Genomic DNA, 23,083 nt, shown 5'->3' with positions numbered 1-23,083 from the left:
TCCAAGGTCACCCAAAAGTATTTCAAAACAAAATTAGGTGTGAATGGATTTTGGTCTAAGGAGATGTGGTCGCCTAACTCCTTCAACCTGAACCCACTCGACCACCACGTGGGGTGTGCCGTAGATAGAAAGGCCAACGCCCACTACCACAGCAGCTTGGAGACAATAAAGGCCTAGATTTTTCTTTCTTTCTAATAAAGTAAAAAGTGTATATATGAGCCACATACTTTTTGGAAATGTGTTAAAAGAAAGGTATCACTTATATAAACAATCGTCATAAGATTTAAAAAAAAAATGTAAATGGTGAGCATTGTGGAGGGTGACGGGAAAATGATCCAAATTTATCTTCTTTTGACTCCAAAATAGGAGGCATCACATTTATTATTTCTCAAATTTCGAAGTTTGATTAAATAAAGAATGGTATTCTATAAGTGAATATGCATTATTAGCATAAAATTGTAGCACTTGAATAGTGAATTGATGAAATACTTAAACAGATTATGATATGTTATTCTTTTTAATATTATATCTACTAATTGAACTTTCCATAAGTTCCTACTAATTGAACTTTCCATAAGTTTGTGAGCATATTGTGCCGATTTTCCATGTTGTAATTTGTTAAGTTCAACTATATGTTCTAGTTATTCAAGTTGGGACAATAAAATATTTCCTTTTGCAAAAATTATTTCATTATGGACTTGATAGAAGAATAGAGTTCAACATCTAAAGGATGAGGTATTGCCACTTGGAGTGAACCTCTACATAGATATGAATAAAAGCTTCGATTCACTCCAAGATTATGGTAAATAAGCCCCACTACAGTGAAGTTATATTTTTTCTAAATTTGCATAAGTTATTTGACAGTTTCCGTCAGATCTCTTTTTTTAATTCGGCACTAGAGTCTAGAGAGTACACCTCATCAAATATGAAGAGTATATTTATTTCTCTTTAATTTACTCGTAAGTCTCTCAGTACCTGAAGGTATGTTATAGTCTCGCCATTTCTCCCAACTTTGACTTGGTATCTGAGATACCTAATGGAGATTTCTTATTGAAGGTAGATTCAAAAGTTCTTCATTTAGTTTTTGCCTTAATAAGTTGTGAGGACAGTTTTCTCATTAACTCGTAGTTACAATTAAACTTGAAGAAAAACTCCTTCAAAATTTAAATTTTTGAATATATTTTATTTTTATTTTTCCCTTAGGGTACGCTGAGTAGGGTACATCTCTGTACCTGGCGGGTACACTGTATATGCGATATCAGAGCTCACCTAACTTATTATATACGGCTTTACTTATATCTACGAAAAATTATCTGCAAATCTCGAGTAATTGGCGAATTCAAAGTAATACAGCTTTTATACCCTCGACCCAGATTTTTAAGCATATTTTTGGTTAATACATAAAGCTTTAGTTGTTTTTGGCGAGCTGCTATATGCTTGAACTTAATATGTTGCAAAATTTGGCGGGATTTCAATCTTTTTTTCATAAAAACATTGTCTTGGATAAATTTTATCTCTATTTATATTGTCCAATATAAAAGTGGAATTTAAATATTTTTTATTATTTGATTAAAAGTAGAAAACGGAATTTTGCAATTTCGAATTGAAATATTTTTTTTCTTTAAAGTAGTTAAATTAAAACAGTATTGCTGCTGTATTGGTCCCTTTGCTAATGCTAGTTTGAAATTGAAAGATAAGAAATAAGAACATTTTTTTTAAACCCTTTATTTCGATTTTTCTGTGGATTGTCTCATGCAAAGTTAAAAACCCATATTTGATATCAGAGCTTGATATGAAAATCTAAAGTTTTTTTAAAATGGTTTTTCCATTTATCTTCTCATTCACAAGTTGGCTCAAATATATCAAATGTGTTTAAATACTTTAAATTAAAGGACTTCCTACCTTTATACTATCAACACATCACTCATTTTGTCTTGGAAGTATAATTCGTTTTAGAGGGGTTTAAAGTTCATTTTTACATCTTTATTAAGTTAGAAAGTGTATATAAGTGTACATCCTTCCTCTTCTGAACCAGCATTGGACTGCAAGCATCTTCATTCTACCAATAAATGGATCAATCGAAAGATAAGACAAGAATCTCATCTTCTTAGTAAGGACGTTTTCAATTCTCTAATTGAGTGGAACATTTTTACTCATCTGTCACTCAACCATTGACTATGGCTGAAAATGGAAGAGATAAAACATGTCTAAATAGAAATGTCGTTGACCTGAAATGGGAGACTGTCACATACAACAAGTGGAGTAACAGTGTAAGATCCCGTCACATACAACAAGTGGAGTAACAGTGTAAGATCCCATCCCACAAATATAACAAAACATGGGCTCAAAAAGCCTAACTCTATTTAAAAAAAAAAAAAAAAAAAAATCGGATAGTGCAACTAAAGGCACATGAAAAAACTGAAAATCAAGTCCCTCGAAGTAAGAAACGAGAGAGGGAGTGTCATTTTAACGAAACTCCTCCATCCAAAAGGATTCAAAGCTTAAAGCAGGAGTCTCCTGAGCAACATAACTTTCCACAATTACCATTGGAAAGAAAAATGGTGATCACATCTCCCTTGTTGAGTGGAACAAAGTAATAAAAATACTGGACACATACTGTATAAGTATCTCATACATCACAGAATCCTCCACAAAACAGTTGCCTGACTATTAAGGTCACTGCTATACCAACAAAAGAGCGGTGATCTATGTCAGTAATTACGCTATGGAACAATACGTACGAAGGGTAGCTTGAACGATACACCTCTCTTGCCAGCCTCGAAGGGAGAGGTGGAGAAAATGCCAAGAAAAGACTTACCTTCTTTATCAGAGGGGTCACAAGAAACATTTGCGATAATATACTTGCTCAGATCATTGCATATAGACGTAACTCCCTTTGTGTTAGAGGTAAGGTCGAACTGACCAAATCTGAAATAACACAATTAGGAAAAGTTATTGACTTCACCCTAAAATAAAAGTTGCTTCTGCAGGAAAGGTGCGCTTTCAGGACTCTCGGAACACGCCTGTAACTCAAGACAGTGAGGAAACTGGAAAAGGAGCAGGTAGTTCCACGGAGGAAATTGAAAATGTCTGTGTTGATACTGGCAATGATACAAATAATTGTTAAGATACTCCCAAAGGCTAAGGAAACTGGCAGTGTCAGAGAAGCTGCTACTGAGGACCATGGAATGCCAGATAAGCCAAGAAGAAAACCTTTAAATCATGCAGCAGGAAAAATTGAAATACATATTCCAAAAGTCGTGATGCCAAAAAACATTCCTATATCGATATGTTCTTCGATTTGGTTGCCGAACAGAATTTAAAATATCTTTGTAAATTAATAATTTTGTTTACTTGTGTAATAGAAGTCATAGTTAGTCAATATAAGTAGTATGAGTAAAAATGAAATATATAGAGTGAGGACTTAACTGATGTATTAATGCACGCATTTCGACCGTTAATCTTCTTTATTTTTCATATTATTATTATTATCTTTATGTAGTAATTCTAAAATTTTAAATGAAGTGTAGTATGATAATCATAACGAAAAAGGAGAAGGGTATGCAATAAATTCAGTGAATCCATCTTATGGGAAATGTATTATTTCTTTAACTGTTATCTTAATTATGTGTCATTGCTAGGTCTAAACTATTTCCAAAATTTTTTGGTTATAATTGGAGCTACTATTGCGTCCCCATTTTTGCTTCAAGAACTGACGCTAGAAGGAGCTATTAACCTGGCCTGTGCTGCAAATAGTGGGGCTCAGTCTGGGATACCTTCTTCTTCATCTGTCTCCTTAACATTCTCGAATACGTCTTCTTCGACAGGGAACACAGTTGGTTATTCAACCATAATGCAATCTATCAGGTCAAATCCACATTTGACCCAATTAGCTTCTAAGTGCTATCAAATGTAAGTTGAAATCCTTAATTTAGAATTATGTAATTAAATATTTGAGTTTTAGGTATTATCAATGTATACATCAACGCTTGTTTCAACTGGCCCCAGAAGACTATGAAGAGTTTGCCAGTATAATTCTTCATGCGCGTAAGGCATTTTATTGGACTGTTGAAGGACCAAGGACATTTCAGACGTTACTTCAGTCTATTAGAAGGTATCTTAATTTTTATTATTATTCATTGAGAGTAGAATTATTTATTTGAAAAATTAATTAAAATTTAATGCCATTCTGATTTTTATATCATATTATAGTTGAACACTTTTAATGCAAATAAGTGCATTGCCATCCTTCTATTTGCCCCCATGATAAAATTTATCATAATGTTGTACGATACATCTTACAACTATGCCTCCAGAAATAATGATAGGCGATTTTTGCTCTTTGGTCATCCAATCTATTTACCCTCTTTAAATACTTCGTCTATTGCATTGTAGATCCGATGTAAGCTTTTAAATTAATTATTCTTAAAGACCATATTCACTTGAAGGGTTATAAGGACCTTCTATCTCGCTTCCATATTATCGTCCTTATATATTTTATTGAGAAAATCTTTCCACACAGTTGTGTCTTCTACCTTTACTCCCAAAGTCTGTCATCCTCTTCAAACTCCATACAAGTTGTTCCTATTCTTTTCCTACATTTTCTTTATAGTCGTTTAGTCTCCTTGATTTCCGGATTATTATGAACATTCAAAGATACATCTTGGCATCTTCTTGCATTTCTTCACCATAGAGGAGCGATATTCCTTTATCCAAATTTTAAGATCATCTTTGGTTATTTGTTTTTGAGAGCATCTGCCGGGTTTTGCTTTCGTGGAACCAAATTAAACAATTGAGGTGAAAAAGTCTCCTGAATCTCAGACACATAAACTTGTACCAGAACCTCAAATAAGACTTTATCTTTTCGATTCCAGTTGAATGCTGTCTTTGAATTGCTTAACTTATAAACTTTTTCTGCTTCCCATTGTAATGCGCTTATAATAGACTTCATCAGTCTTGTCGTTATCTATTTAGTTCAATTCTGTAATATCTGTAACTCGTAACAGTTCAAGTGATTTGATTTATTATCTTCTATACTTCTGTTTATTTTTCTTTTAGGGTTGTATCCCAATATATTCCTCTCACCAATAACGATTTAAAAGCTATTCTCAGCTCAATTAAGACAGGAGTAACTATTCATAGTATATGCTATATTCGAGAGTAATAGCCGAAATATTGTTCTTTTGTTTAGTTTAATTGAACTTGGCCATTCTCTTACTCCTAGTCGTATGTATTCTACCTCGATATCCAAATTATGTCTGAGAACTGGAACCACCATACATGCTTCTCCTGAGTCTAACGCGCTGGAATTCTATATTTTTTATTTAAAACATCAACAATCCTTAACTCTATCTAAATTCATCATTATTTAACAAGCCACCTCATAACTTTCCACGGATGTATCAATGTCATCAACGTAACTATCCTAAAATAAGGCTCCTTTAGCTTCTGGGTACCCATTAGAGTATTTTCTGCTCTAAATCTGACGGTGCTTTGAGATAAGTCTGCACGAGGCTTATCTTCATATATCAGGCGAGTCAATTCGTATTATTTCGGATTTACTTTTTCAATTATTTCTCTACACAATGCCTTGATATTTTTATTATCATCTTTAACAAAAATACGATTGAATCTCTTCGAAATATCACCATGGAAAGCCACTAAATCTTATAAGAACTTCAAATAAAATAATTCGGGAAACAATCATTATAAGTAATTCACGACCAAACTTCTTTTGCTGAGCTTTAAAGAATTCTTTACGGAGTTGATTCACTTGTTCTGTAAAGGATTCCTCTGATATTTAAATTGAAATCTTCTTTGTTGTCTTATGATTCGACTTCTTGTATAAATTCATTTTCCTCTAATTCATGTATCTTATCATTGAATAATTCCATTTGCCCATTCTTTCTCAATAGTTACTCTAATGTCTTCATCGTTTTGAAAGCTTAATCTCTATTAATTGGAAGCTTTGTAGGGAAACCTTTTTTTCGTGATAGTCTCACTTCCATGTGAACATTCACCAATTTAATATCTTCCGTCACCTTCTTGAAGAAACGATACTCCTCAAATTCATTTTCACTACACGAGCACAAACGAGTAGATTTTATTCCTGGTAGATCATTTAACATTATTTTCCTAAAATTGGGTATTTTTCATCAATTACCCTATATTTTTCTTAAAACGTTGACTTTCCTTCTAACACAGAATAGAGAATTAGTCGACACTTCCTTAACCCTACAAACAACAGCCCATCCTAGTGTATACTTGATTGCACAGGATAAATTATACTTGCCTTTTATTCGGCCAATTTCTTCTAGAAGATATTTAAAATCTTAACCTATATTACTCCACCTCCTTTACCTATTCTTTCTTTTTAACATTTTAAATAGGGATATTTGATGATAAGTTCCTTTTATAATTCTGGGGATTTCCCCACATGTATTTCTTATAGAAAAAAAAGCACGAGCAACCTTGTAACAAATTTTGCCAGTTATTCCATTCAAACCTAATTGAGAAACCAAATCGGTTTGTATCACTCCCATAATCTACAGAAACGTGGACTTTCAATTATTTTAAATTTTTCATTACTATGAAAAGGTTTGGTGATTATTTTGACTTTCTATTTCTACCGTCTTTTTTACATACACAAGCTATAAGGGTCATTTAGTCATGAGTGAGCAACAAGCAAAAATGCAGCACATCTCATATCTCCTGGATGTTTGAGTTGATGTTATGAAGATTTAGGACATTTTTAAGTGTTCTAGGAGGCTAGTTTTAAGTTGGCCAAGATGAAGAAAAAAAATGTAGAAGACCTCTTGAGGATGTCAGGAAGTGAAAAGAATAATTTAAAGAGGGATAAGAAGTTCTTGTTTGGAGTAGAATGTAAAGGAAGATCCCACTAAGTCGATTAATCGCCTCGCCAACGACTTCTCTGTGGGCCATCAGAGGAGGTCTATAAGCACAACTTGAGATTAGTTTATTTCATACAAAGACACCCCGCCATCTTCTGACAGACGACATGAAAACCCAGAGACTCGATAGGTGCAAGAAAAATCCTCACGTTGATCAAGGCAAATAGGTCAATTGTGAAAGTTTTCTCGGACAAGAAATTTTTTCACAGTTGGTCCATTTCACAACAGCCTGAACGATGATTAGTTTGCGGAAACAAAAGAAAAGGTCCAAGGGATATACCACATCAAATCGTCCTCTGTTTTGTGGCCCCTGAAAGAAAGAAGATTCCTCCATCTTACAATGGCTTAAGACCACCTACCGGTAAGGTAACAACATATGTACTCAGGATGGCTCCCCTTTCACACATCCGCTATGTGCCAAAAGTTATGCGAAGATAACATGGATTAATTCTGGTCCACATAGATATTGCCCCCTTCCTCTTCAGATTTGAACCCACTGGGCTTTTCTATATAGAGCACTTTGTAGAGGGAAACTAACAGGACCTCACACCTAAATGTCCACTCTCTGAAGTCCTCCATAATGGCTGCATGAGATAACTTGTCCAATAAATTTTTTATCAACTCCTATATGTCCTTCAGGCGACATGTAAAGGCTGTGATTGATAATAAAGGTGATCTTATTGAGTGAAAAAAGTTTTGCAAAAAGCTTGTTTATATTATTTTTTTACTAATATTACTAATATATGTGTAAATCCATCTCTCGAGTCCATGTTTTGCTGTCCTACCCTTTATCTGCGCTTGAGCCAATCTCCATATTACATTTCAATCATTACAACTGGTAATTCACTTTCTCTACCTGCAGGGTATTAAAATTAGTGTTTTCTATCTCTTTATATCTAGTGGTTGGTAAATGAAGGAGAGTGTGATGGTTGTGTTTGTTACTAAGATTACATTTCATAAAATTAGGACACATAGACCTTTTATGTCCAACTTCTGGACATCGAAAACAAAATTTTCTTTTCGCTATGATATAATGACGCTCTTTTACAGATAATATAACAAATTTCTTACATTTCGTCAAGTCATAACAGTTATTGCCTCAGCCACAATCATACCCTATCTCCACGGCTTCTTTATTGAACAAAGACGATAGTGAGTGATGTTGTGTTCTCATATCGTTTCTCTTTCAACATGTATACGTATTTTTCCTCAGAAATAAGACGAGTTCGTCTACATTGTAACCCTTCTTCATTGTTTTAAATAATCTCTGAGGTAACATATAACTTATAACATCTTCTATCAAAATTCATTTATCAACATATTCTGCTTGACCACTTTTTCTCATTCTATCTCTGAAACACTCGATAGATAATGTCAGTCTCTTCATTCGATCTATTTCCATCTTTCAAATATTCTCCTTTTATGAAGCTCTGTTCTTATTTATCTCAGTACATTTTGTTAAATTATTGTACATTTAAATTTCTGAAATGTCTCTTTAATAGTTCAGCCAATGAGTTCTACTAATATCTGGAGTGGACCAAGGGTAAATCCCTTAAACTTCATGTGGGGCGAAGTGTATCCTTTATACTTAAAACTCAAATAAGCATAACCCTTTTTATTTCATCAGCATCACAAGTTGCATGCTCTAATTAATATCTCTTCCATGACGACCACATTTTAGAAGAAAAAAAAAGTGTTGCCTTAAAAAAACTGGTGCAGAGTGGCTGTTTCAACTAGGGATTTTTACAGACCTTTAAGATTTTTCTAGAAGTCAATTACGAAAAAAATACCAAAAGTAAAGTTCAGATAGAACATTTTATCTGTTAAAGCTAGGAATCATCTTTTTGGCAAAATAGGTATAATATATATAATGTAAATCTTTAATACAGAATTAAGAGATGATCGAAGGGATGATCAAATGGTGATTAATAATATTAATTTTATAATAGATAGTAGTGTATCCGTGCAATTTTCATTTCATCACTGAGTATTATTAATTAATTTTACTTTATATAGTAATAGTATAATTAGTGGTGTAGTGGAAAAAAAACATCCTATTTCTGATAAATATGAAAAAGTAATTAATAATTAGCTCTTCACATTCACAATAAGATTTAGTTAGTGTATTGGCTTCTCATTTGCTAATTTTGCTGACCGAATTAAATCTGAATTTTACAGTAAGATTTGTTCTTACATTTTTCTATTTTCTTCTTATACCCGTATAATTTTTTTATGCAATATTCATTGAAATGTTGGAATAGAAAATTAAATTCTAGAAAGTATTTTTCTTAGAGAATGTCCCTTATCATTTTGTTAAGCAGTCACTAAATTACTATTATTTTACTTATAAACACAACAAAACATTTTTGGCACACGTAATAAAAAATTTTTAAATTATATTTTGTGTAATAATACATATTAAGTCATGGACAAAATGGAGTTGCGCCTATAAAATATCAAAGATTTTCTGGTATATGTATTAGTTTGTGCCATAAAACCAACTTTAATCTAACAAAAATCTGAACTAATAACCCCATGAATTTATTATAAATAAGAATACCCTGGAATATTTTTTTTGTGCGTTGGAATTCGGAGGGCTCCTTCCTGTCGAAGCTTCCGCCCAGTTATAAAACTCCTCCAAAAATGGTCAAAATCAGATGGAATTTTTTTAATTCATAAATGTGTTTATGAAAAGAATAACTTATTTTATACAAATTCAATAAACACTTAAAAAACATATTCATTTAGTTAATTCATTTATGGACTCCGTGTGCAATAGTAAATATAATAATACAATGCGTGTTATTTGCAAATTCTTATTTTTGACAAAAAAAAAGTAGTGGAAACTATTATTTTTCTTGTACAAAGTACATAATATCAGTTGCAATTCAGTATAAATAATAAAGAAAAACATTTTTATTTGTAAAATGCTCAAAAGGGAATAGCATTTTCTAAGATTTTATTACTCGTCCCTTCTAACTAAAAAATGATATATGTATTTCTTATTTAAGATAATATACGCAAATATCCACTTTAGTCCCTACATATCAAGCAATATGCTAATTCCAACTAGCTTATAAACTCAAAATTTATTAATAACATTACTTATTTATTGCGGAATTAAAAATCTGTTCTTTGTTACATGAAACTTTTATATTCTTTCGTTAAAAAAATATTGATATATCATTAAACACAAATTAGTTTCTGTTATTGTGACATCCTATAAAGAAAAGTCGTATAACTTTTTTCAAAATCAAAAAAAGAAGGACCAATAGAGCAAAAGGATAAAAAAAAGGAATAATGGCGAACAAAATTAGCTTTTTAATCAAATGAAATCAATTTGGATTATGCAAGTCCTTTAAGTAATGAAGTAAGTGTAACTGAGGAACTGAAATCCAAGAATCAAGCTAAGTTTTAGTCTTTTGACTGCAGCTTATGGCATTGCATTATTAAGAGATATGAAGCTTGGAACTCCAAAATTTGTTTCCATTACGAAGTTTAAAAATATAGAATTAAAATTGAGCAAATGTATAAGGAAAAAAAAGAATTCTTATGTTTCAAGTTAGATATCTGCAAAGATCTTACGAAATGTCTACTGGGTTCTGAAAAGCCTGAAACTGGAGGAGCTACATATTTCTGTAAATGTAGAGCCTATTGCAAATTAATAGAGTTTTTTAATAGCTTGATCTGGAACTCCTAATGTATTCTGATCAATTGATAGTGATGGGACCTCAGTTAATAAAAGATAAAAAAGGTGGTATTATTAGACTTATGGAACAAAATTAAATGCTATTATAATGGGTTATTTGCCTTCTTCATTTCAATGAATTGCATTTAAAAAAGCTTTTTGAATTTTATGACGAAAAGTTAAGTGGACTAAAAACTTTTAAAGGAGTTAGAAACCCTTGTATCAGACTTCTCTTGTCATAAGGATCCAATAAAACTTGAAGCAATAAAAATATGTGTTTCGATTGTTACTGTGTCTCAAAAGAACTAGTTTAGCAGGAATCTAAAGTAATTTTTGGAAATTTACTTAATTGTTCAAAATGGACCAGATTCGGTTGCCAGCTTATTTCTCAAAAACATCCAGGGACGGTTCACAATGCTAGATGGATCACACGAGCAGAAAATTTCTGGAATATTTACTTTACACTGATATCTCTAATTATTCTAAAAATGTGGAAAGAGGTGTTACAACTACTACTATAGAATCCAGAATAACAGCAGATGAACTGAAAAGACACCAATTGATTGCTAATGATGCAAGGTCAAAATTGTCTAAATATAAATTCAAAAGTAAGACTTACCAATCTTAGCTCAAGATAAGTAGTAAATCCCTACAGTTAATTTAATTACATTATATAGATATTTATTTCAATTAAAACCAACTCTTAAATTTATTTATGTAAAAACCAACTCTTTGAATTTATTTATTTAAAAACCGTCAGAATTTTGTAATATAAAATACAATTTATATACCAACGTTCATACATGGTTTCATTGTTTTTATTTTTTACAAAATAACAAGAGAGAAAACGAAAGAATGAATAAAATAAAAATTGCTCATAACGGTGCATGGACTATGTAGATGAAGGAACTAAATTAACATGTTTTTAATTTAACAATCGAATTTTCTTCATAAAATAAGTTATTCCTTTCATACCCCTTGTAAGAATATATATTTTTTCCCCATCTGATTTTGATCCTTTTTGGAGGAGTTTTATTACTAGGCGGAAGCTTTCACTGGAAGGAACCCTTCAAATTCCGCCCGCACAAAAAAAATATATCATATAAACATATCCAAAATTCAGAGTGGTATCTTAATGAGATCCCTTCCTACGAGAGCATTCATTTTATTATGTAGAGTCGCTTTTATAGTTTATCAGTATTTTTATTTTATGTTTAAACTCTTATTTTATTTAATATGTATAAACTCTGTTGATAAATAAAATAAATGAAGATTCTTATTTAAGAATAATATACTTATATAATGATTAAATAATACTATGATAAGATTCAATAAGTTAATATTAATAACAAAGAAATTAAGTACTCTAAGTAGTTTAAATCTCCACATTGTTGTATTGTGCATTAAATAATTAAAACATCGAATTACAGTATTGTACATCCTTTAAATAGTGCATTTTGAAAGAAACTATTAAATCAAACACATTTTAAAATTTATAGAAACAGCTGCCAAAATGGCATCTGTAAATAAAAATAATTTTTGTAAGTATTGTAGAGATCCTATTAAAGCACATAAAAAGAAGTATTACGGAATAGATCTTCTAGATTTTTCAATGTCCCCTTGCAAAACTGGATGTAGGAAAATACTCAATAAAACAGATTCTCCTATATCACCAACAGACACAAAAGTCAGTGTTTCTCCAATAGCAACAAAATTGATAACGTATTTACTAATGATATTTTGGAGAATAATATTTAAAGGAATACTTTAAATCAGTCACTTATTCTTTTAAGGGACAAGTCCATTTGAACGACAAGAAGCTGATCAGTCAAAAACTTTCACATTATCAATGTGGAAAAAGGTACAGAAATCCTTTTAAAAAAAATAGGACTTTGTCATTGGTTATCCCGAGAAAGATGTATCGAATTATCCATTATGTGAGGAATATTGCATACCTGAAGTGATAAAAATACTAAAAGAAAACAATAAAGTTTCAAATAATAAACAGAAAATAGAATTTAACCATTTTCGCCAAGACTAAGAGCCTAAGAGTAATGATGCATAATTTCAATTGTTCATAAAGAATGGAAGTTCAGGGAAAGAAATTAATCTATGAAAGTGGCATGTTGTCATTTCCTTATTCAAAGGAGGTCAACCCATTGGAACCTGATTAAATAAACAAAGTGGTCGATTTTTTATCTTACTGATGATTTAAGTAGAATATTACCTATTAAAAAAGATTATGTTGTAATACTAGAGCCTACTTGAAAGAAATACATACTAAAACAATTAATTCTGAACAATTTAAGAGAACTTTATGGGAGATTTAAAGATAAAAGCCAATTTAATAATGGATTTTGAAAATTATCTTCCCATGGACCAGCAAAATGTCTTCTTGCTCGTACTAGTAGTACACAGTTTGTGTGTTTCCACTTTTCATCAATACATTAAACTCATGATCATAGGATCGAGAATGGCCGGAATAGTAACTTACAAATATACCTTCATATTATTGTATTTAACCCTGTATGACCTTCGTGCTACTTTCGTACTTGTGATACCTTCAAACTTACTGATAATTATGAAAATATTTTACTCGAAAAATTTGAAAACATCGTTGAGGTACAATCTCAACATTAGGTATCCACTGATAGATGTGAATTAACTTCTACTGTACTATCAATACATCATTTTGTTGAATGTCTCTTTGAGAAAGTAGTCAATGTAGCGAAACAAAACTTCATTGTTAAGGCTCAAATCAATTTCTAACCAAATCTTTAAAATGAAAAATTTAGTAATATTAAAAAAAAAAAAATACTTCTTATCGGTATGTAGGCCAATATAATTCTGTAAACTTCATGTTTCACCAAGAGGATTTTCGATTGTCTTCTGAGTGGCATTTTTTTGCAACAAGTCATTGCAAGTGAACTTCAGATAGTGTAAGTGGCACTACGAAAGAGAGCATACGACGTGTTTTTAACAATCAAATAATAAAGCTGAATGATATGGACGGGACAATATGAATTTTTACATTTTATTAAAAAGAAAAGACTATTTAAAAAAAAAAAGTTTTGTAAAAACCATTGATGGCACACAAAACTTTCATTAATTTATTGCCAAAAAAAGACTAATCACTAAGAGTTAACATGCAAAGTGAATCAGAGGAGTCAAAAGTTGAATTGTTTTTATAATTTAAGTTTAACATGAAAATTATTGACTCTATTATAGTGTTATTTCTACTGTTATCTTATAAAATGTCTAAATTCTAAATTATATTATACTTAAAAAAATAATCTTAATTTATTTTATTTATCAACATAATTTTTGGCTATTATTTAAAATTAAAACATAGGTTAAAAATAGAACAATAATGCTGATAAATTATAAAAGCGACTCTACATACTATAATTAATGCTCTCGTTAGAAGTAATCTCATTAAAATTCCACTCTGAATTTTGGATATGCTCGAAAATATATACTGAGACATGTTATACCAAAATTAAGACAAAATCAGTATTGCTGCTTGGAAGGGCCGCATTTTTAAGGCTGCGCCAGAGCTCCAAACTTTTATTTTTAGTTAAAATAAAATTAAGATTGAATATCAGTTAAAGTGTGTGTCCTTGTACATCTTTTGACTTTTTTTTTTAATCGATACACTACGAGAAAAATTATGGCCTTCTGAACAACACTGGTCTAAGCCATTAGTTCCAACTTTGTGGGTGCTTATAACAGTTAGGTGAGTCACAGAACCCTAATATTTAACACACTTTTGTATTTCATATAGAGAAGCTAGCTCTCAAAAAATCATTAAAATGGTGGGTGATGATCATGCGGTAAATTGTGAAAAAGTGTGTTAACGTGACTTCAGTCACACTTTAATATGTATGTTATAAATAATAGCGGTGTTATTGCTTAGTTTTTTAAATGTACTTTTTGATTCTCATTTACTCAAAAAAATATATCAAATACGGTGATTCGTAAGTTTCAAAATTTAAAATAAAATATAAAAATAATAATGAATACCTTAGAATCAATCCTTCAAATACACATACTATTATTATATAAGTCAAAATTAATTCATAATATTCAAAAATATCACCCTCAATATACTGTCTACTATATTATTAATCAAGTATTCCTTCTATCTTCTCTCTGTTTCTTAATTATTTTATATAGATTGATATTATATATTGCAAGGTTAATAGAAATACAAGGTGAGATTGCAATGGAATAGGGCTTGCTACAATTTTCATTTTGATGTATATTACCGACTGCGGTACAGGAAAAACAGATTTGACAAAACATGCAACCTCTGTTATACTATGACTAAAGTTCATAATTCTGTAAAGAAAAACGCGTGCAAGGAGAAGGGGGGAGAAAGACTTATGGTATCATTGTTTAAAATACTGATGTGATTATCAGATTCCTGCTTTATTATGATTTTTGAGGGTATTACGAAAGTATTTATTAGCAAAATGTTTAATGAAGATATACTATGTATAATTGACTTAGACGTTTTTTATCCGTTGCAGTATATTTGAAAACGTCACACACCATGAAATTGTAATTGTGGAAGTCAAATATCAGTCGTACATGCATTAGTATAACCTTGTATTTCTATTAACCTTGATATATTGTACATCCTTTACGAAAAAGATGACTCCTGACTTAAATGCATTAAATGTTCGATCTAAACTTGACTTATGGTATTTCTTTTCTAATTGTCTTGGATAAAAATGTTAATGATACTATATATGTAGCACTCCCAGATTGAAGCACTTACTATAAGCAGGGTTTTTTTAAAAATCAAATACTTTTTTATTTTAATTAAGTTATGTTCTCTTCGTGGAAGAATTAATTGTAGTTCGTGACTTGACAATAATTATTTGTTGCTGATTTCATAAATAGGGAGTAATATAGTATAAAGTAAATTAGGTTTTGGCATTTGATTTTTAGGCATAAAAAGTACACTTCCCCCTAAATGAGGTTAAGTGATTGATCCTTGTTCTACTCCAGATATTGTTAGAACTCGTTTGTCGAGTTTATTCCTACTTCTTTGTCATAAAAACTAGGCAATGCCTGAATCAATAATGCTCGTTTTGTCGTTTCATTCATAACACTTGCTGCCTCTCATCTAAAGTTTCTTAAGACGAAGTTTTCCATAAACGGTAATTATTTGTATCTCCATCCATCCCACTTTTAAGCACCAAACTCTTAAAATTCATTTTTCGTTTCTTTTAATTACTTTACCATATGATTAAGGAGTTCTGTTTTTTCACTAATGTATCTTCGAAAATGATTTGAATAACAACTCATAGATTCTTGCTCTGAGTCTAAACCCATCACTATTGTTGTCTCTAATATGATTGTCAATACTTTCTTCAAGCAGTGATACGTCATCGGTTTTCAATCTTTCCTAGAGTAATTCTATATTATTCTCATAAATAGGGGTTTCTTTTAATGTTATCATAATTCCAAACTTGTATCTCTCTTGATTTTTAATGATCATTGCTAGGCCCTCTCAGTGTAATTCTTTTCAAAATTATTGTGTCTAGAAAGACAAACATAATTTTCTTCTCTGATATTTCAAATCAGCATTCTTTATTTTTGTTGTTATAAAGGTGGGTTCACTTAAGTGCTTACCCACTCATTCAGCACGCATAATTTCTCTCTTTTGATTAATATTATTGTACTTCTCTTCATATATATGTATATATATTTTTTTTGGCGGGGGGAAAATTAAAAAGTTACTACATTAGAATAATAATAAAAAGGAAGAAGAAATGCGTGCTAAATTGTCTACCGTCAGAATCTCAACATTCTTCCTTTGCTCGTTTAGCTTTGTCTTCGTTAGTGTTTTTTCAAATTTACTCAATTATTTCGTAACCTTTTTCCAATCATTTGACAACTTTTGTAATGCTAATAAATATATATATATACATAACCAATATCTTTTATTATAAAGTTTGTTAAAACTTTTAATGAGTCACTTCTCCGACATTATCAAGTACACTGTTAATTTTATATATTATTTCAAAAGGATGGGAGAGAAAATAGGTATAAACTGGCTAGAAAATTGAGGAACGTCAATCTACCAAAGACATTTTTTCCTTCAGATCTCTTATTTTTTAACAAGACATTTCCTTTGTGACGTCGCTCCCACCATTTAACGTAGAGCTCAAAATCTTTTAAGGATGGAGTAGAGAAAGAGACTCGAAGTTACATAACTAATTGACTTTGGAGGTATTTAATATGGAGGAGAGGTCTCTAAATTCGGAATGTATTTAATATGGAGGAGAGGTCTCCAAATATCAGGAAATAATAGATAAAATGTATCTTATTTATTTGATCTTTTTTTTTTTTTTAAATAACGAATTCATTTGTAATTAGTCTAAAAAATTTGCTCATCAATCTGGACTAGATTCAAATTAATGGACATTAACCAATCCAGCAAGTTTTTAGTGTTTCTAGCATAATTATTTTGAAAGGAATTATTAAAAAACCAGAAGATTATATTTACTGGACAAACAACCCCTTATTGAATATGTTTTATTTTTATTGGTATAAAATCGGCTAAATGCATTTAAAAATGTACAATTGTTTAAAATTACAAAAAAATAAGGTAGTACAGAATGGAGTTTTCTCCAGTTGATTAAAAACGTATAAAAGATTTCAGAGTTGTGAAAAGATGGGGATGAGTCTCCTCTATACAAAAAAAACCGAGAGACAAATGAGAAGAAGAAATGGCGTGGAGGAATAATACTACACTTATTATAAGATCATGTGTATTCTAACTATACTCTATTTTATTTACAAAATACGAGACTATTTATACTACGTAAAACACAGTACTTTAATACACTAAAGAACATACAAGAAAATAAGAACAAGAAAGGAAGTATGAAATACATAACACAAATATACTTGTATATAAAGAGGTTGGATTATAATTTTTTTAAGGTCTGTTTTTGTAGAGAGATGAAGGAGTAATATAACAATTTATAAAGAGCAGTTGTATCATAATGATCCTACATATTGCAAAAAGTTGACATAAGAATGAGCACAACGCATATTGCCACTCTACAACGGTAAGAAAATAGTTACAGAACGAAGAAATTAACGTTATGCAGCCGATGTCCTTTCTTGAATTCAATTGAGTTGTGAAAAAAATATTGCAAATCTGATAGTATTAAATATCATTGTTAAGGATGACTGGGTAAAAATTATCTGTAGAGACATGCATAAGGGAGTAATTAACAAATAGAAGTATCAATTAGATTTTATAAAATATTTTATATGTAAACTTATAGTATCAATAGTTATTAAATAGTTGACTAATTATATTTTTATTCAATCGATTTTAGGTCAAAATCATGCACCAAGGAGTTATGGCAGAAGGTCCTCTCGCGTGTCCAAAATACTACCATTGAGCAATTGTAACATGAGCCTGGCTTGACTATTAAATTAGACATTAAACTTTATTTTAAGTTGAATACAAAAGGGATATATTATCGCTTCATGCTGTACTATTAAAGAATTTATGATTACTTGGTCTACATGTCGAAATTCATCCTTTTAAAATACAATCAGTTTTTTCTTCAATTTATAATTATGATTTTTTTTCAAACCTAGATCCTCAATTACAATTAATTGATTTTAAATAATTTAGTCAAGTGAATTTCAATTGTTATACATTTGTATATTATTGATTTAGGGTTACATTTAAAAAATATTACTTCAATATTATTTTTATATATGAGTAAAAAAATATAAGTATCTTTGTTTATTGTCAATATCTGGTTGACCGAGGACGGAATGTTATATACTTTGATGAAAAAAATAATTTTTCATTTATTTATTATTTGATCAATTTAAAAATATATATATATTCATTGTTTTTTAGAAGTTGTATAATGCAAGTCATTATTAATTTTAAAATTAAATGGATTAATAATTTTCACCGTTGCGTCTATATTAACAAGACGATAGTTAAAAAAATATATCATCAAATTTTCCTTTTTTTTTCCATGATCTCAGAACTTAGTGGATTTTTTTTTTTGTCATTGGAAATCATTTTTTTACTTAAAGTTCCTTGAAGTGAATTTTATTTCTAAAAATTAAGAAGATAATTATTGTAGGGGAAATAATTCAGTATTTTGTTTTCAAATTATCTTGTATAATTAACAAGAAAAGTTTATTTACCTTAAGACGAATATTTACTATTTAAAATTATTGAGGGGAAATCATCTCCCGCTTTTTGTTCCTAAAACCATGGTTATTATAATTTTTAAACTTCAATTTTATTGAAAATTTTGAATTAATTAATCATAACTCTACATATATAAACTTTTCCCGGTTCTTTCATTGAATGTTGGTCCTTATAGAAAGGATTTAACGAACTAAAATATTATTTTACAATCGGTCATGTACGCTTTACATAATTATTTCTGATTTATAATGTTTATGAGTTATCTAAATCCACCAGGCCAATTATTAAATTTGATGTTTTACTTTAGTAGAATCTCTCATGACATTTAACTACAATTATACATTAAAATTTAAATACTTTTATAAAATCTATTTATGGTTCTACTTCGACTTCCTATAAAGTATTAATGATTCTGAAAATTAAAAAAATATGCGCGTGTGACCGAAATCATGTCTTTAAATCTTAATAAATATATAAATATAAGAGCTCATATGATTTGGTTAACGATTATACAATGTAATATACAATTGATATTTTTGTAGCTCTGTATTAAAATAAAGTTTCACTCCATATGTATTATTTATTTATTGATTACAATGGTTGAATAAAGAAGTACGTATATATGGTGAACAGATCAAGGAATAATTTCAGTTCTGTGAATGTTTTTTTTTACTTGGCTGATCTTTGGTGTACAGCTTCTGGGTTGCCTCTCAGCAATAATCTGTCATCATTGTTGAGTCCTGTCGGCCAGTTGTTTTTTCCATTTAATGAGTTATGTATCATAATTTGGTGTGGATGACTCTAAACATGCTGAAAACTATCATAGCTTCGCAATTTACAATTGGGGTATTTCTATAAATGATATCATCACCAACATCCTCCATTAATTTATTGATGGTTCCTCGGGAAGGGACAGGTTTACCCTTGTATTTTTCGATAAATTTTTTGAACGTAGGATGATAAGCAATGGATAAGGGTATATTACATGCAATAAGCATCTCTGTGAGATCAGAGTTAAAGTCGGTCTTGATGTATTCATCATTAACTTGATTTTATAGATCAATATCCATGGTCTTGATGTGAGATGAGGATAATTAGTGGCGTTTAATTCTAGGCAGGGGACTAAAGGCACATTTATATCAACAAATCAGACAAGCCGTCTGTTTCTCGTCCGGTAAGTATTTTCCAAATTCCTGGGCCTCCATTTCCAAAAATCCAGACATAAAACGACGTTATTTTAGGCATTGTATTCAGTTCTCTGTCGAGTATCAGTATCTAATTTTATACTAATATTGAATAATAAAGTGGGAATTGATAACATTCTTGATAGAGGAAGATGTTTATTATTTAATCAATGATGCCATAAGTATTTCTTCCCTTCCTCTTCGCACGCTTTTGTATCCTCACCAAAATTATCAACCTTAAATATCAGTCATCTAAAGGATTGCTTGGTTGTCTCCAAACCAAAGTTACTCCAATATTAAGTTTAACAATCATTCCTTGATAACATGATTTAAAATTCTCAACACAGGTTTTGCAGACTTTATAAGGAGCCTGGTGGTTGTTAATATGTAGTAGGCAAAATTCTAATGTTGCACCTCTCAGTGAAGATTCCATAGATGTAGCAAGATATATTTTGATCATTTGAAGACTTTCTTCCATGATATGTGGAGCTCATTGTTATAGCAGCAACAACACTTGAAGACAAATAAAAGAAAAAGAGTTGATAGAGTCCTGAGTTGTTACTTAAATTTGCTACCTGACCCCCCACCACCTTAAAAATTATTTCTCAAAAAAGAGACAACATGATAAATAAAATAAATAACTCAATTTGATGTAAAATTCAAGTATAAAACACTACTTGCGGACGAGTACTGTTTAAGTTGAAATGTACCGGCTGCAGCGAAAAAATCTGTACACTTTAATCTAGAACTATACAAGATATATTTCAGCAACCAGTAATCCTTTTATTATTGTCAATAAAATATCAATAACTAATACGGTGTCTTAGCTACCAATATCATTGATGTAGGCCCCCTCCCCTTGGCAGTAATGGTGGCCTCTTGGCGGCCACGGAAGGTATTGCACCCATTGTAGAGGTAGTCCTCATACATGGCATCCCAGTTCTGGTGGACAGTATCCCTGACAATGTTAATGTTATTAGTTTGACTGACGGTGCAGGCCTTGGACTCAACATGTACCCGAAACGTGAAGTCCAATGGTTTGGCATCAGGTGGGTAGGAGAGCTATATTTTCTTTGTTCAGAAAGGCAAGTTGTCCTCCAACAACTTTTGGGCCCTTTTGGAGGTGTGTGCAGGTGTAACATCCTACTGGAACACCACCTTTATGTCCGATTCGTTGGTTAGTACCCATGGTAACAACTTCTCTGAGACCTGCTCTTAGTCGGCCCCTGTGAGCCTGTACCCAACCGGGAACCAGATAAGGGAAATGACATTGCCATCCAAGGGCACAAAGCTCAGGGACATAACAGATGCAGGGTGGGCAGTGAGAATCAAGAGAGACTTATCAACCTCCCCAAAGGAAAAATACCTGTAATTTTTGCGATTTTGCACGGGTTCCACTGTCTTCTAATCACAAAAGATCACAACCCGACGAGCTCTGGTCTTCTTGAGGGCATTCAACAGAGCCTTGCACATTGGAGATGAGTCTCTTTCATGGCTGGTGTTATGAGAGGCCTCTCCACCCTCACAGCCCTTTTTGATGTTCCTGAAGACGGTTAGGTACATACGCCAAAGTCCTAGGCGTGATCGTGTATTGAATTCGTTCAGAGTCATTTTCATTTTCCTACTCCCTCCAAGCTTCCTGTCCACCGTCTACGACTTCATAACGGCATAGACAGTTAGCTTGGAGATCCCCAACTGCTTTGCAATTTCCGTTGGTTTCTTACCAGCATCCAAAATTGCGCGGGCCGGAATTCATGGGTCACGTTCAGATGGTATTTTCTCAGCTTCTAAGATACTCGGGAAGATTTAGTTTTATATATTTATTACATTTTTTATTTATTTTCAGTATTTGACCAGAATAATATTACTGCATTCCCAAAAACCTTGTTTTATGTTGCAAAACGAAGTGTAAATTTTTTTGGCCGAACCTAGTATTTGATTATGGGAATTTTATGTATGTACAAAGGAAACGAAGATATTCTTCAGTTTATCGGGAGACTGAATTAAAAATAATTTACAAAAATAAAATAAACTTTTGCAGCACTAGAAGGATAAATTTTTCATGGAATTCATGAAAATAGAAATAACCTACAGTGCAACAATGAGATGTGCTAGATAAATCATAAGATGAGATTTGAATTTAGCACAATCTAATTAGTTTAAGAAGGTTCTTAACGCCTTAACGATCTTACACTTGATAATTCGTTTCAATTTCTACTCTTTTTTGCAGTAGAAGTGCTATCGTCTTAAAATAAATAAAAATATGTAATAAAAAAAGAAGAATTAAATCGAGGTTATAGTACCCAAAAAAATAACCAGTTGGTTAACCAATATTGATTCTTTTTAAGTTTGAAGGAAACCTCAAGTTATTGATATTATATTCATCGTCTTCTTTAATATATATAAATAATAATTAATTGATTGACATCTATGTTAATTTAATAAGCGTATTTAACAAATATGATGACGGAGATCTATAAAATCGTCCTTTGGGAAAACTATTTTTTTAATACAATCTATGAATTCATTTCGTTCATCTCTGTCAAAATTATCATGATCATGGATTCACATTGATCAAAGATTGCCTGAAGTTTATATACTCCCTTCTTCTTCGTAGCAGCCGGACTAATTTAATTTGATATATTGAGGACTCATTATTTTCAATTCAATCTTCAATTTATGGTTGTTCTTCAGAATACGGTGCATGATAAAGAATGTCATCAACTATTCATTTATATAGACCTCATATACCTAATATTGGTTTTTGAACCTGGAATTGTAATTGTTTGATACCTTCAACTAGGATATAGATTTGTATGGAAGAATTCAGTTGAAATTATTCATTTTAATTATTCTAGAACTATTGTTGAACGGATATTTCGTCAAATGGAAAAAAACAAAAAATATATTTGGTTAATAGTCATGTTGAAAAAAACTAAGGAATTATGATTCCCATTCCTGTTATTCCAATTTTAAGAGATAATATTTAATAATAATTGGATGTTCATTTTATTATGATGATCCTTCAATAGTCAGTTCGAACCTTATTAAGAACTGTTATTAGAAAAATGATCACAACCAAATAAATAAC

At 31.0% G+C, this 23,083-nt stretch overlaps 1 protein-coding gene across 3 annotated transcripts in view; it reads left to right on the top strand.

Annotated features, from left to right (window-relative positions):
• Dora (zinc finger SWIM domain-containing dorado) overlaps nt 1-19,384 on the top strand; it is a 33,200-nt gene extending 13,816 nt beyond the window's left edge. Inside the window, exons 6-9 of one of the 3 annotated variants that reach the window (XR_011782324.1) lie at nt 3,642-3,912; nt 3,965-4,114; nt 16,640-17,687; nt 17,964-19,384. Coding sequence is in view for 2 of the 3 variants with exons in the window: in XM_040722066.2 (XP_040578000.1) it covers nt 3,642-3,912; nt 3,965-4,114; nt 17,964-18,039 (497 nt within the window). In the remaining variant the exon portion in view is untranslated. Of the gene's footprint in view, nt 1-3,641; nt 3,913-3,964; nt 4,115-8,413; nt 9,651-16,639; nt 17,688-17,963 lie in introns of those variants that run through there. The other 2 variants (XM_040722066.2, XM_071891860.1) reach the window with 2 other exon arrangements.
• Nucleotides 19,385-23,083: the final 3,699 nt, after the last annotated feature.

The sequence above is a fragment of the Lepeophtheirus salmonis genome, chromosome 12 (genome assembly GCF_016086655.4).
Source record: "Lepeophtheirus salmonis chromosome 12, UVic_Lsal_1.4, whole genome shotgun sequence".
NCBI lineage: Eukaryota > Metazoa > Arthropoda > Copepoda > Siphonostomatoida > Caligidae > Lepeophtheirus > Lepeophtheirus salmonis.
Note: the sequence above shows the minus strand (reverse complement) of the source record. Positions and strands in the feature narration are given on the sequence as shown.